The sequence below is a fragment of the Oncorhynchus mykiss genome, chromosome 10, assembly GCF_013265735.2.
Source record: "Oncorhynchus mykiss isolate Arlee chromosome 10, USDA_OmykA_1.1, whole genome shotgun sequence".
NCBI lineage: Eukaryota > Metazoa > Chordata > Actinopteri > Salmoniformes > Salmonidae > Oncorhynchus > Oncorhynchus mykiss.
This window is the reverse complement of record NC_048574.1, coordinates 64,423,600-64,440,286: the sequence shown is the minus strand read 5'-3', so window position 1 is coordinate 64,440,286 and position 16,687 is coordinate 64,423,600. Positions and strand designations below refer to the sequence as shown.

General features: G+C 46.0%; 1 protein-coding gene across 11 annotated transcripts in view; it reads left to right on the top strand.

Annotated features, from left to right (window-relative positions):
• LOC110533185 (teneurin-3) overlaps positions 1-16,687 on the top strand; it is a 410,089-nt gene that overhangs the window by 274,301 nt on the left and 119,101 nt on the right. For all 11 annotated transcript variants that reach the window (XM_036933606.1, XM_036933607.1, XM_036933605.1 and 8 more), the window contains one exon: positions 14,467-14,586. In XM_036933606.1, the coding sequence (XP_036789501.1) occupies positions 14,467-14,586 (120 nt within the window). The remainder of the gene's footprint in view (positions 1-14,466; positions 14,587-16,687) is intronic.

Genomic DNA, 16,687 nt, shown 5'->3' with positions numbered 1-16,687 from the left:
AAGTCGGAAGTTTACATACACCTCAGCCAAATACATTAAAACTCAGTTTTTCACAATTCCTGACATTTAATCCTAGTAAAAATTCCCTGTCTTAGGTCAGTTCGGATCACCACTTTATTTTAAGAATGTGAAATGTCAGAATAATAGTAGTGATTTATTTCAGCTTTTAATTCTTTCATCACATTCCCAGTGGGTCAGAAGTTTACATACACTCAATTTGTATTTGGTAGCATTGCCTTTAAATTGTTTAACTTGGGTCAACTTGGGTAGCCTTCCACAAGCTTCCCACAATAAGTTGGGTGAATTTTGGCCCATTCCTCCTGACAGAGCTGGTGTAACTGAGTCAGGTTTGTAGGCCTCCTTACTCGCACACGCTTTTTCAGTTCTGCCCACAATTTTTTTATAGGATTGAGGTCAGGGCTTTGTGATGGCCACTCTAATACCTTGACTTTGTTGTCCTTAAGCCATTTTGCCACAACTTTGGAAGTATGCTTGGGGTCATTGTCCATTTGGAAGACCCATTTGCGACCAAGCTTTAACTTCCTGACTGATGTCTTGAGATGGTTGCTTCAATATATCCACATCATTTTACTACCTCATGTTGCCATCTATTTTGTGAAGTGCACCACAACATCAGACCAGAGGACATTTCTCCAAAAAGTGCCATCTTTGTCCCCATATGCAGTTGCAAAACGTAGTCTGGCTTTTTTATGGTGGTTTTAGAGAAGTGGCTCCTTCCTTGCTGAGCGGCCTTTCAGGTTATGTCGATATAGGACTCATTTTACTGTGGCTATAGATACTTTTGTACCCGTTTCCTCCAGCATCTTCACAAGGTGCTTTGCTGTTGTTCTGGGATTGATTTGCACTTTTTACGTTCATTTGTACGTTCATCTCCAGGAGACAGAACGTGTCTCCTTCCTGAGCGGTATGACGGCTGCGTGGTCCCATGGTGGTTATACTTGCGTACTATTGCTTGTACAGATGAATGTGGTACCTTCATGTGTTTGTAAATTGCTCCCAAGGATGAACCAGACTTGAGGAGGTCTTGGCTGATTTCTTTTGAATTTCCCATGATGTCAATCAAAGAGGCACTGCGTTTGAAGGTAGGCCTTGAAATACATCCACAGGTACACCTCCAATTGACTCAAATTATGTCAATTAGCCTATCAGAAGCTTCTAATGCCATGAAATAATTTTCTGGAATTTTCCAAGCTGTTTAAAGGCACAGTCAACTTAGTGAATGTAAACTTCTGACCCACTGGAATTGTGATACAGTGAAATAATCTGTCTGTAAACAATTGTTGGAGAAATTACTTGTGTCATGCACAAAGTAGATGTCCTAACCGACTTGCCAAAACTATAAAAAACTGGAAATTCGTGGAGTTGTTTTAATGACTCCAACCTAAGTGTATGTAAACTTCCGACTTCAACTGTAGGTAACCGTTGGATCAGCTGTGAAAGTAAATTGGGTAACCATTCAGTAGTCATCGCACACTGTAAGGTTACCTCAGGTGACAAACTCCAATGTTTTAAAACCACACACCCCCCAAATCTAGCATCTACCACATGAAACGGGTACATAAGGTTCAGACAAAGCAGTAACCAACCACAGCTGTCTATCGCTGAGGCCCCAGGGCTCTTCCGCTTTGCTTTAGTTTACATTCCTTCGACAGCGCTGTAAATGCCAATCTGATAGTGATAGCATTTCCTATCAATGACATTGGACACATGCTCAGCCTTAAACAAGCACAGTGATTGCTCAGCCTTTGATTATAAACCCTGAATAGTTTCAGTTTCCAGCTGGCGCGGAGGAGTATTGTTGACACACACACACACACACATGCGCGCAGGAGTGTGTTGCCAAAGTACCCCGATGCCTCTATCCAGTTGTTGTGACTAGCTGTGATAGATAGCAAATGCCACAGCTATTGCTCATAGAGAATGTGTGTGTGTGTTTGCGTGTGTGTGTGTGTGTGTGTGAGAGAGAGATCTGATTGTATTAGTATTCACCATGCACATTCAGCTATAGCGGGAAGGAACTCTCTTCCCCCTCATCCACTCTGTTGGATCTCTGCTGTAGAGAGAGACAAATCACATGTTGTTTATCACAGGATTCATAAACAACAGCTGTAGGCTAACAGTGAAATGCTCACTTACAGGCCCTTCTCAACAATGTAGAGAGAAATCAAATAGAGAAATAATAGGAAGTTAAACACATGATAACACAGGTAATAATAAATACACAATGAGTAATGATAACTTGACTACACACTGGGCACCAGTACTGAGTGGATGTGCAGGGGTACGAGGTCATTGAGGTAGATGTGTATGTACATAACTACACTGGGCACCAGTACTGAGTGGATGTGCAGGGGTACGAGGTCATTGAGGTAGATGTGTATGTACATAACTACACTGAGCACCAGTACTGAGTGGATGTGCAGGGGTACGAGCTCATTGAGGTAGATGTGTATGTACATAACTACACTGGGCAGCAGTACTGAGTGGATGTGCAGGGGTACGAGGTCATTGAGGTAGATGTGTATGTACATAACTACACTGGGCACCAGTACTGAGTGGATCTGCAGGGGTACGAGGACATTGAGGTAGATGTGTATGTACATAACTACACTGGGCAGCAGTACTGAGTGGATGTGCAGGGGTACGAGGTCATTGAGGTAGATGTGTATGTACATAACTACACTGGGCACCAGTACTGAGTGGATGTGCAGGGGTACGAGGTCATTGAGGTAGATGTGTATGTACATAACTACACTGAGCACCAGTACTGAGTGGATGTGCAGGGGTACGAGCTCATTGAGGTAGATGTGTATGTACATAACTACACTGGGCAGCAGTACTGAGTGGATGTGCAGGGGTACGAGCTCATTGAGGTAGATGTGTATGTACATAACTACACTGGGCACCAGTACTGAGTGGATGTGCAGGGGTACGAGAACATTGAGGTAGATGTGTATGTACATAACTACACTGGGCAGCAGTACTGAGTGGATGTGCAGGGGTACGAGGACATTGAGGTAGATGTGTATGTACATAACTACACTGGGCAGCAGTACTGAGTGGATGTGCAGGTGTACGAGGTCATTGAGGTAGATGTGTATGTACATAACTACACTGGGCACCAGTACTGAGTGGATGTGCAGGGGTACGAGCTCATTGAGGTAGATGTGTATGTACATAACTACACTGGGCAGCAGTACTGAGTGGATGTGCAGGGGTACGAGGTCATTGAGGTAGATGTGTATGTACATAACTACACTGGGCACCAGTACTGAGTGGATGTGCAGGGGTACGAGGACATTGAGGTAGATGTGTATGTACATAACTACACTGGGCACCAGTACTGAGTGGATGTGCAGGGGTACGAGGTCATTGAGGTAGATGTGTATGTACATAACTACACTGGGCACCAGTACTGAGTGGATGTGCAGGGGTACGAGGACATTGAGGTAGATGTGTATGTACATAACTATACTGGGCAGCAGTACTGAGTGGATGTGCAGGGGTACGAGGACATTGAGGTAGATGTGTATGTACATAACTACACTGGGCACCAGTACTGAGTGGATGTGCAGGGGTACGAGGACATTGAGGTAGATGTGTATGTACATAACTACACTGGGCACCAGTACTGAGTGGATGTGCAGGGGTACGAGGACATTGAGGTAGATGTGTATGTACATAACTAGGAATAAAGTGACAGATAGTAAATAGTAGCTGCAGCGTATGTGATGAGTAACAAAAAAAGTTAATGCAGAAAGGGCCAATGCAGATAGTCTGGGTAGCTATTTAACTATTTAGCAGTCGTATGGCTTGGGGGTAGAAGCTGTTCAGGGACATGGTTGGTTCCAGACTTGGTGCATCGATACCGCTTGCCGAGGGAGAGAGAAATGGAGGGAAATTAATCATGTTGATTCAGACACACCTGCAAACAATAGACCTGTATTTTTGTGTAGTAGCTAGATAACTGGACTCTCTCTCTTTCGCCTGCAGACACACACACACACACACACAGTGGGTAGGAACAGTAAGCCCAGTTGACCGTTTGTAGTGGTCAGTCCAGACTGATGGATCTAGCCCCGCAGCTGTCCAGAACAGAACAAGAAGCCCTCACACCTCAGTGTGGACTATAGAGCTGTGAGGCTTAGAGACCGACTAGATGGACGCTACCATGTTATCTGTCTGCTGTCCACTTAGCAGCACTTGAGCAGTACTCCCCCTCTGTCAATACAGTGGCTAATGGGCCTCTGGGCCTGTCCGTCACTCAGATAGGGTGAGGGAGGACACACACTTGCACACACACACACACATATTCACACATACATAAGTGCATGCAGTGCTCTCTCTTTCTTCCACACACGTATTATGCTCGCAGTACACACACACATACATACACTAGGACTCACAGAATACAAACCCTTTGCCTCCACATCCGCTATTCTGAACCGCCAGTGATTCCCATAACCTCATCCTCACCAAGGAAGATACATTATTAATATGTCATGCTGCCCAGTAGGCTTGAAATGAAGGAAGAAAGACCCCGAATGACCTGTTCAGTGCAGCGACAACAACACGTTCTCTTCCTACCAGAAAGCTAATGATGGAATCCAACCCAGCAGGAAATGGTTGCTGTGTCAGTGGGGTGTCAGCGGGCTGTGTATGTGTGTGTCCGTGCGTGCAGTGGCGTGCATACACACTCCACCCCAGCGCCAATCATTCCAACATTTATGTCCCGACCAGAACCACAGTAGGGCGCCTCGCCAACCAAAGCTAAGTTATGGTAAAATATGGAGAGCTAATCTCTACGGCTCCCTGTAGGGGACAATCATTACCATCCACCCTCAGATTGAGTTTCTCTGTAGCCTTTTAACTGAATACGTTGGTGGAGAAGGACACTGTTGTCTTTCTACAAACCTCATTATGTGTTTCTGTAGTGATGGAGAAACACACATGCTTACTCAGTGATCACCTCATACGGAGTCAGTCCTGATAATGACGTGAAAGACCCTTAATGAAGAATTCATGAGACCATGAAGACAGTTATGAGGAGATTTGCGACACACACACACTAACACACACAAACTTTACAACACACACACACACTCATACTAACTTTAAAAACACACACCTAACACACACTAACTTTAAAACACACAAACACTAACACACACTAACTTTAAAACACACAAACACTAACACAAACTAACTTTAAAACACACAAACACACTTAAAGATGAACTCTCTAACTTGTGTATAATTTCAGCCAGTAGTTTTGAAAGTCGTGCTCACGAGCCTAAAGTGTACTACGTCATCCAATTATGTGCGATATGTTACGAATTTTGCAATTTGTATGATATATTACAAGTTACATTTGTGCAATATGTTAGGAATTTGTTGTGCTTAAGATCCCAGAGTGCATCTTTAATTTGACTAATTTATTTCAAGAATGTTCTAATATTTCATGGCTCAACTTTATGGCCCGATAATGAAAGCTTTTGGACGCACACGCACACACACACGTACACACAGACACACACGCACACACACACACGCACACACACACACACACACGCACACACACACGCACACGCACACACGCACACACACACACACGCACACACACACGCACACACACACACACCCTCACACACACACACACACACCCTCACACACACACACAAACAACAATGACTTTCCTGTCACCAAATGCTGGTTGCTTTAAGGTTGAGGGGGACCGTTGCTTTAAGGTTGAGGGGGACCAATAGACAGAATAAAGATCGTACTTTTTGGAGATATGTCCTCTGGTCTGATGAAACCAAAGTAGAACTGTTTGGCCATAATGACCATCGTTATGTTTGGAGGAAAAAGGGGGAGGCTTGTAAGCCGAAGAACACCATCCCAACTGTGAAGCATGGGTGTGGCAGCATCATGTTGTGGGGGTGCTTTGCTGCAGGAGGGACTGGTGCACTTCACAAAATAGATGGCATCATGAGGTAGGAAAGTGATGTGGATACAGTGGTGCAAAAAAGTATTTAGTCAGCCACCAATTGTGCAAGTTCTCCCAACTAAAAAGCTGAGAGAGGCCTGTAATTTTCATCATAGGTACACTTCAACTATGACAGACAAAATGAGGGAATAAAATCCAGAAAATCACATTGTAGGATTTTTTTTATGAATTTGTTTGCAAATTATGGACGCGGCTGGGGATGCCGTCTGGGCCTGCAGCCTTGCGAGGGTTAACACGTTTAAATGTTTTACTCACGACGGCTGCAGTGAAGGAGAGTCCACAGGTTTTGGTAGCGGGCCGTGTCAGTGGCACTGTATTGTCCTCAAAGCAGGCAAAGAAGTTGTTTAGTCTGTCTGGGAGCAAGACATCCTGGTCCGCGACAAGGCTGGTTTTCTTTTTGTAATCCGTGATTGACTGTAGACCCTACCACATACCTCTTGTGTCTGAGCCATTGAATTGCGACTCTACTTTGTCTCTATACTGACGCTTAGCTTGTTTGATTGCCTTGCGGAGGGAATAGCTGTTTGTATTCGGTCATGTTTCCGGTCACCTTGCCCTGGTTAAAAGCAGTGGTTCGTGCTTTCAGTTTCGCTCAAATGCTGCCATCAATCCACGGTTTCTGGTTTGGGAATGTTTTAATAGTTGCTGTGGGTACAACATCGCTGATGCACTTGCTAATAAACTCACTCACCGAATCAGTGTTGTTGTTTGACGCAGTGCGGAACATATCCCAATCCACGTGATCGAAGCAGTCTTGAAGCGTGGAATCAGATTGGTCGGACCAGCGTTGAACAGACCTGAGCGTGGGAGCTTCCTGTTTTAGTCTCTGTCTATAGGCTGGGTGCAACAAAATGGAGTTGTGGTCAGCTTTTCCAAAGGGAGGGCAGGGGAGGGCCTTTAATGCGTCGCGAAAGTTAGAATAACAATGATCCAGGATTTTCACATTCTTAAAATAAAGTGGTGATCCTAACTGACCTAAGACAGGGAATTTTTTACTAGGATTAAATGTCAGGAACTGGGAAAAACTGAGTTTAAATGTATTTGGCTGAGGTGTATGTAAACTGTATATAGTGCACTGCTTTTGACCAGGGCCCAATGTCGTGCACTATGTAGGGGGATTTTTCTTATCTCTATATGAACGTGCTTTCACGTCTTTCTCTATCTCTCTATAATTCTCTAACACTATATTTCTCCATCTCCCTCCCTCCCTCCCTCCCTCTCCATCCCTCCCTCCCTCCCTCTCTCTCTCTCTCTCTCTCTCTCTCTCTCTCTCTCTCTCTCTCTCTCTCTCTCTCTCTCTCTCACTCTCGCTCTACATCTCTCTCACACTCTCCCCATTCCTCTCTGCCAACCTGCTCTTAATTATTGAATACCCCACTTGGATGGATGGAGAGGGTCGATGGTAGATAGGCCAACACACACACACACACACACACACACACACACACACACGTATTAGGCCCATCCCTTTGTTATACAGTGCTACTGTAGGTGAAGGGATGTTTGGGGTTAACACCTCAGACTTTGGAGATGCCAAATATATAGTAAGGGTCTTGTTCTGAACACTTTTCTTCTCCCACTTCTCTCTATCCTCTCTCTCTTTCTCTCTCTCTCTCTCTCTCTCTCTCGCTCTCGCTCTCGCTCTCTCGCTCTCGCTCTCTGCCTCTCTCTCTCCCTCTCTCTCTCTCGATCTCTCTCTCTCATTTTTTTTCTTGTTCTGAACACTTTCCACCCCTCCTCTCTCTCTCTCTCTCTCTCTCTCTCTCTCTCTCTCTCTCTCCCTCTCACTCTCTCTCTCATCCATCTCTCTCTCTCCCCCCTTTTCTCACTTTCTCTTTCTATCTTTCTCCCCCCACTTTCTGAAAACACTCTCATCCTCCCCAGCCACCCATAAATACTTTGCGTTGCTTTCCACATGTACAGAGGAACACTTTCATACACATTAGACATACAAAGAGACCTGGGAGGAAATAAATCACGTTTACTGGTTATGTCATCAGTTGTGTAACTGGAAGATGGGGGAGAAATGCATGACTTCTTCCTATCATGGCCTACTTTTAAATTCAACATTTAGATGCTCAACTATTTTAAGCAAGGAGTGAGTGCCTATTTCTTGCTCTGTTTCACGTTTGTTCTTTATTTCTCACTGACTAGGAAAGTTCATTGTTGTATGTTTGTTTATCAAATAATCATTTGATCGTGTTCAAATATTTTACTGGGCTGTGTTGCTTTGGGGATACTTTATTTTCGGGTGAAAAACAAATTCAGGACTGACAACAACAGAAATGCATGAAGAGTGCAAAAAGAGCAGAGAAAAGGAGGACAGCAACACAGTGTGCTTCAAACACTGAGAATGGACCAATCACAACTGGGTATGATTTGTGAAAAGTGTGGAAATCAATAGTGGCCTTGAACCACCCTGGAGAAGTTGACATGATTGTTGTTGTTGTGGTTTTGGTTGTGGTTGTTGTTGGGGTTTTGTTTTGGTTGTTGTTGTTGTTGTGGTTTTGATTGTGTTTGTTTGAGAGTGTAAGGAACATGGCCGAGGGACGAGCGGTTGATAACAAATAAAGCAGACTAACACACACACGCATGCACGCACACACACACACACACACACACACACACGTACAGATAACCATATCTGTGTGTGAGTGTGTCTGTGCACGTGTGTGTGCCAACCCCCACCTGTCTCTCCCTCACACTATCCTTATCTCCCATTCAGTCTTCTCTATCTTCACCTGGGGCCGTGTAGACCCATCTGCTACAACACACAGAACACACACCCCAACAAAAACAGGTACACACACACACACACACCCCAACAAAAACAGGTACACACACACACACCCCAACAAAAACAGGTACACTCACACCCCAACAAAAACAGGCACACACACACCCCACCAAAAACAGATACACACATACACCCCACCAAAAACAGATACACACATACACCCCACCAAAAACAGATACACACACACACACCCCACCAAAAACAGATACATACATACACCCCACCAAAAACAGATACACACATACACCCCACCAAAAACAGATACACACACACACCCCACCAAAAACAGGTACACACACACCCCAACAAAAACAGGTACACACACACCCCAACAAAAACAGGTACACACACACCCCAACAAAAACAGGTACACACACACCCCAACAAAAACAGGTACACACACACCCCAACAAAAACAGGTACACACACACCCCAACAAAGACAGGTACACACACACCCCAACAAAAACAGGTACACACACACCCCAACAAAAACAGGTACACACACACACACACCCCAACAAAAACAGGTACACACACACACACCCCAACAAAAACAGGTACACACACACCCCAACAAAAACAGGTACACACATACACCCCAACAAAACAGGTACACACACACCCCAACAAAACAGGTATACACATACACCCCAACAAAAACAGGTACACACACACCCCAACAAAAACAGGTACACACACACACACACACCAACAAAAACAGGTACACACACACACACCCCAACAAAAACAGGTACACACACACCCCAACAAAAACAGGTACACACACACCCCAACAAAAACAGGTATACACACACACCCCAACAAAAACAGGTACACACATACACCCCAACAAAACAGGTACACACACACCCCAACAAAACAGGTACACACACACCCCAACAAAAACAGGTATACACACACACCCCAACAAAAACAGGTACACACATACACCCCAACAAAACAGGTACACACACACCCCAACAAAACAGGTACACACACACCCCAACAAAAACAGGTATACACACACACCCCAACAAAACAGGTACACACACACCCCAACAAAACAGGTACACACACACCCCAACAAAAACAGGTACACACACACCCCAACAAAACAGGTACACACACACCCCAACAAAACAGGTACACACACACCCCAACAAAACAGGTACACACATACACCCCAACAAAACAGGTACACACACACCCCAACAAAACAGGTACACACACACCCCAACAAAACAGGTATACACACACACCCCAACAAAACAGGTACACACACACCCCAACAAAACAGGTATACACACACACCCCAACAAAACAGGTACACACACACCCCAACAAAAACAGGTATACACACACACCCCAACAAAACAGGTACACACACACCCCAACAAAACAGGTACACACACACCCCAACAAAAACAGGTACACACATACACCCCAACAAAACAGGTACACACACACCCCAACAAAACAGGTACACACACACCCCAACAAAACAGGTATACACACACACCCCAACAAAACAGGTACACACACACCCCAACAAAACAGGTATACACACACACCCCAACAAAACAGGTACACACACACCCCAACAAAACAGGTACACACACACCCCAACAAAAACAGGTATACACACACACCCCAACAAAACAGGTACACACATACACCCCAACAAAACAGGTATACACACACACCCCAACAAAACAGGTACACACACACCCCAACAAAACAGGTACACACACACACCCCAACAAAAACAGGTATACACACACACCCCAACAAAACAGGTACACACACACCCCAACAAAAACAGGTACACACACACCCCAACAAAAACAGGTACACACACACCCCAACAAAAACAGGTACACACACACCCCAACAAAAACAGGTATACACACACACCCCAACAAAACAGGTACACACACACCCCAACAAAACAGGTACACACACACCCCAACAAAAACAGGTACACACACACCCCAACAAAAACAGGTACACACACACCCCAACAAAAACAGGTACACACACACCCCAACAAAAACAGGTATACACACACACCCCAACAAAACAGGTACACACACACCCCAACAAAAACAGGTACACACACACCCCAACAAAAACAGGTACACACACACCCCAACAAAAACAGGTACACACACACCCCAACAAAAACAGGTACACACACACCCCAACAAAAACAGGTATACACACACACCCCAACAAAACAGGTACACACACACCCCAACAAAACAGGTACACACACACCCCAACAAAAACAGGTACACACACACCCCAACAAAAACAGGTACACACACACCCCAACAAAAACAGGTACACACACACCCCAACAAAAACAGGTACACACACACCCCAACAAAAACAGGTATACACACACACCCCAACAAAACAGGTACACACACACCCCAACAAAAACAGGTACACACACACCCCAACAAAAACAGGTACACACACACCCCAACAAAAACAGGTACACACACACCCCAACAAAAACAGGTACACACACACCCCAACAAAACAGGTATACACACACACCCCAACAAAACAGGTATACACACACACCCCAACAAAACAGGTACACACACACCCCAACAAAACAGGTACACACACACACCCCAACAAAAACAGGTATACACACACACCCCAACAAAAACAGGTACACACACACCCCAACAAAAACAGGTACACACACACCCCAACAAAAACAGGTACACACACACCCCAACAAAAACAGGTACACACACACCCCAACAAAAACAGGTATACACACACACCCCAACAAAACAGGTACACACACACCCCAACAAAACAGGTACACACACACCCCAACAAAAACAGGTACACACACACCCCAACAAAAACAGGTACACACACACCCCAACAAAAACAGGTACACACACACCCCAACAAAAACAGGTACACACACACCCCAACAAAAACAGGTATACACACACACCCCAACAAAACAGGTACACACACACCCCAACAAAAACAGGTACACACACACCCCAACAAAAACAGGTACACACACACCCCAACAAAAACAGGTACACACACACCCCAACAAAAACAGGTACACACACACCCCAACAAAACAGGTATACACACACACCCCAACAAAACAGGTACACACACACCCCAACAAAACAGGTACACACACACCCCAACAAAAACAGGTACACACACACCCCAACAAAAACAGGTACACACACACCCCAACAAAAACAGGTACACACACACCCCAACAAAACAGGTACACACACACCCCAACAAAAACAGGTACACACACACACATGCTTTTCTCCAGCGGAAAAAAACGGGCAAAATCTCAATGGGCTCTTCTCCCGGTGTAGCCGTGCGCACCGTTAACAAATCTCCCATCTCTCCAGAGTTTTGGGAAGAATTCTCCCGTCTGATTTCTCATTCATAGAATTCCGGTCCTGGAAATCATTCCGGAATCATCCGGAAAACACTGACATCCCCATATTTCCCCTGTTTTGGATGCATTAGACTGAAACCTTGGTTAGATGGATAGAAAAATCCAGAATGATATTACAACTGACATGCAACAGTAGACTTGTATTTCTGGGGGTGGATTTGCATCCATTTTGCACAGATTTTGTACAGATATGTGAACTATCATTAGTGAAGTAATGGCATTCTGTATTACATTTGGAAAGCAAAATGAATGAACGTGTAGACGGATGCCTAATGGTTGTCTTTCAAATGAAAGTGTTGCTAAATGAGACCTCCACCAGCCTCGTGACTTCCTCTCAGTCTGAAAAGGTTGACCTTTCAACAAATAGAAATGCTTTGAAGACTCCAATATCCATCCACGTCCACACCTGGCTCTCTTTGTCCGTCTGGTTTTCCAATGCTTCCCTTGCTCTCGATCTATCTCTATATGCCTTCTCTCTCCCCCTCTCTCGCTCTCAGAGGTCCAGAGACTGGTGTTTGATTCAAGCTCGAAGGGTTTTGATGATGTTTTGGCGAACCTAGCTCAGAGATGGATATCTCAACATTGTTTAACGGTTTTCTCGTGGTTGTGTAAAGGATGTCTGAGGGCCACCCAGCATGCTCCACTCTGGCAGCACTTGGTGTCGATCCGCCAACTTTTCTCCCATGACCCTCTGGTCCTGCCAACCGCAGGAGGCCTTCCCCAGCACCACACCACTCTAATTTAATGAGAGAGAGAGAGAGAGAGAGAGAGAGAGCGAGAGAGAAGGCTTGGTTGAAACTGTGGGGGACTCTGGTTGAAAACACTCTGGCCTCCGGGCCCAATGCTAGAGGATTCCCTCAGCTTACCCTACACATTCTCCCTCTTCTCTCTACCCCTCTGTTTCCCCTCACTCTCTCTACCTCTCGTCTTCCCCTCACTCTCTCTACCTCTCTCTCTCTCCACCATTTGACCTCTCTGTCCCTTACCCTCCTTCTCTCTCGCTTCCATTCCCTCCAGCTATAATGTCTAGATATCCTACAACCAGCTTACACACACACAAATACACACACGTATACAGAACACACATACTCCCCACCACACAGCCAGTATACACCAACATCCCCTACTTTTATAGTGATTTATAGGTGGTTGTGAGTGTGTGTTCAGGTAGAAAACCACAGGGGTCTGTGTGCACGACTAAACTCCCCTCATTAGAGCTAGAGTGTGCAGCCAGGCAGGCTTATTACTCACACAGGACACACACACACTGACACGTGTGTGTGTGTGTGTGTGTGTGTGTGTGTGTGTGTGTGCGTGTGCGTGTGCGTGTGTGTGTGCGTGCGTGCGTGCGTGCTGTTGGTACTAAACAGTCATTCTCACCAGACTTACTACTGGCCCTCCAGTACTCTCTGAGTCACAGTCCTCAGGCCTCCATCATGTCTGGCTCCTACTAAAGCCCTCGGCAGCCATGACAGCTCCAGACGGCGCTGAAACAGTGTTAAAAACTAGAAACTGGCTCATCTCGCGTGTCTCCTCACTTTTAGTGTGGCTTCTCGCAGAAGCACTCAGAGAGAGAGCGAAATGGAGAGGAGGGGGGAGAGAGAGGGAAGGAGAGAGAAAGGTGTGGGATTGAATTATATCCAGCCAGAGGGCCGTCTTGATGTTAACGCGCTAAACTGCGTGGCTCCATCTCTCCAGCTCCCTCCCTCCATCTCTCTCTCCTCTCAGGGCCGAGGTTAGCATATTGGATTTTTCAAACAACAATACCTGCTCTTATTTTGACAGATTATCTTTCTACAACTCCCAACTCACCTCCTACACCCACACACAGATTCAGATATATACACACCCTGAAGGGTCCGGCCAATCCGAGAGCTTGTTAGAACCCAAACCATAATCGATGGAGGGATGTTTCTCCTGTTGTCTTTTTATCTGATAGAGTTCGATGAGGCATCCTATCTCTGACTCGCTGCTAGGTAATCTGTCTTTATGGTGTGTGTGTGTGTGTGTGTGTGTGTGTGTGTGTGTGTGTGTGTGTGTGTGTGTGCGTGTGTGTGCGTGTGTATGCGTGTGTATGCGTGTGTATGCGTGTGTATGCGTGCGTGCATGTTGTTGAGCCCTCGACCACTGAGAGTAACAAGTCTTTTCTCTCTCTCTCCCCCTATTGTAGCCATGCATCTGTTTGGTCTGAACTGGCAGATGCAGGAGACAGAGGGCTACACCTTTGAGAACGGTCAGGGGAAGTCAGACACCACACCCAACACCATCACCGCACTGTCTGCTGATAACGGTAAGGAGGCTAGAACACACAAACACCGACCGACTCATTGGGCCCTGTGTGCATAGTGGCCAGAGGCTTTAAGTCCCAGTATTAGAAGAGAGGGCAGTGATCTGACCACATAGTAACACAGTGTTTAACCACACTGACAAGGTTATACTGTACCTCTCACACTTGACATAGTCATTTACAGAAGTTCTTATCCAGAGCAACTTACAGGAGCTATTAGGGTTAAGTGCCTTGCTCAAGAGCACAGTGACAGATTTTTCAACTATTCTGCTTGGGGGTTTGAACTAGCAACTTTTTGGCTCTTTACCGATAGGCTACCTGCCACCCTATAGCTCTTTCTTTTTTTTATACCCCATTTTTTTTCTCCCCAATTTTGTGTTATCCAATTGGTAGTTGCAGTCTTGTCTCATCGCAGTCTTGTCTCATCGGGAGAGGCAAAGGTCGAGAGCCATGCGTCCTCCGAAACACAATCCAACCAAGCCGCACTGCTTCTTGACACAATGCCCGCTTAACCTGGAAGCCAGCCGCACCAATGTGCAACACCATACACCTGGTGACCGTGTCAGCGTGCACTGCGCCCGGCCCGCCACAGGAGTCTCTAGTGCACGATGGGACAAGGACGTCCCTGCCGGCCAAACCCTCCCCTAACCTGGACGACGCTGGGCCAATGGTGCTCCATGGGTCTCCCGGTCGCGACCGGCTGCGACAGAGCCTGGACTCGAACCCAACTCTAGTGGCACAGTGCCTTAGACCACTGCACCACTCAGGAGGCCCTTATAGCTCTTTCTTTTAGTGCTGTTTTTGTGGCGGCTGTGTAGGTGAGCTTGTGTCTGTATGGAGAAACCCAAGGAGAATGCATAGTCAGTGGGATAAACCCCCTCTCACATCTGCGTTAAGCCTGTTCTGATTTATTCACTAAACATTGCACTTAGCTTTCTCCTAGAGAAAGAGCCTCCTAAAGTGTGAATGTCCTCAGATTGCTTTGTGTAAAGATAGTGTTTTGAAGACTCTACCCACACACACACACACGCTCACACACACACACCCTGCCATCATTCATCCAGGCCCATTATCCAGAGGCATAGCCCAGCCACCAGCCAAATGGTGCGTGTATGTGTGTGTGCGCGTGTGTGAAGACTACCAGCCGGGTCACACTCCCACTGAACACCTCATAATGCAGTCACTCTATCAAACTCTATTTGCCACTGACCTCCAGACACACACTGTATCCTCATCGGACACACACTACAGCTCTAATAACACACACACACTTTTTGTAGCTGTCTTACACAGCAATGTTTCTCTCTATCGATCCCTTTCTCACACCAACACACATACACCTTTGTAACACACACACACACTCACACACACCTTTTCCATGTCCACCATCACTCTGAATCCCCTGTGGAGAGGAGAGGGGATGGTAGTACTGCAGGTATTTGAGGTAGTACAGACTCTGTGTTGGTCTCTGTAGGCTGAGGTGAGACAGAGTGGCTTTTTCTGGAAGTGGACTGACCTTACAAACTAAGTCTATGACTGGGCAGCAGAGAGCTGACGAGAGCAGGGTTTCTTAAACTATGGGTCGGGACCCAAAGTGGGACCTGGGCATGTGAGAGGTGTGGTCGCGAGTTATGAGAATACATCTATAATCACACACTTTTTCTTCTTAATTTGGGTCGAGTGTAGGTTCAAATTAGCATAGTAGAGATGAAATAAACCCATGACACTGGGCCATCGTACTGCAGAGAGCTGAGGAGAGAATGGACTAGCATGAGCCCCAGTACTTTCACCACTGTCTCATCTCCCACTGTGATACAGGCTTAGATTGCGTTCCAAATGGCACTCTGTTCCTTATTTAGTGCACTACCTTTGACCAGGGACCATAGGTCTTTAGTCCAAAGTAGTGCACTATATAGGGAGTAGGGTGCCATTTGAGATGCAGCTGATCTGCTTCTTGTGCCGGTGATTTGATGGGTGTCCGTGTGTCCCCGTGTGCTCCTGTCCCTCCAGTGCTTGTGTCCCCATACAGGGGAGGGTAGAGTCGTTCTCCTCCCCCTCCTAACCTTCGCTGACACAATTAGGTTGACACTTGTTCAGTTCTGCG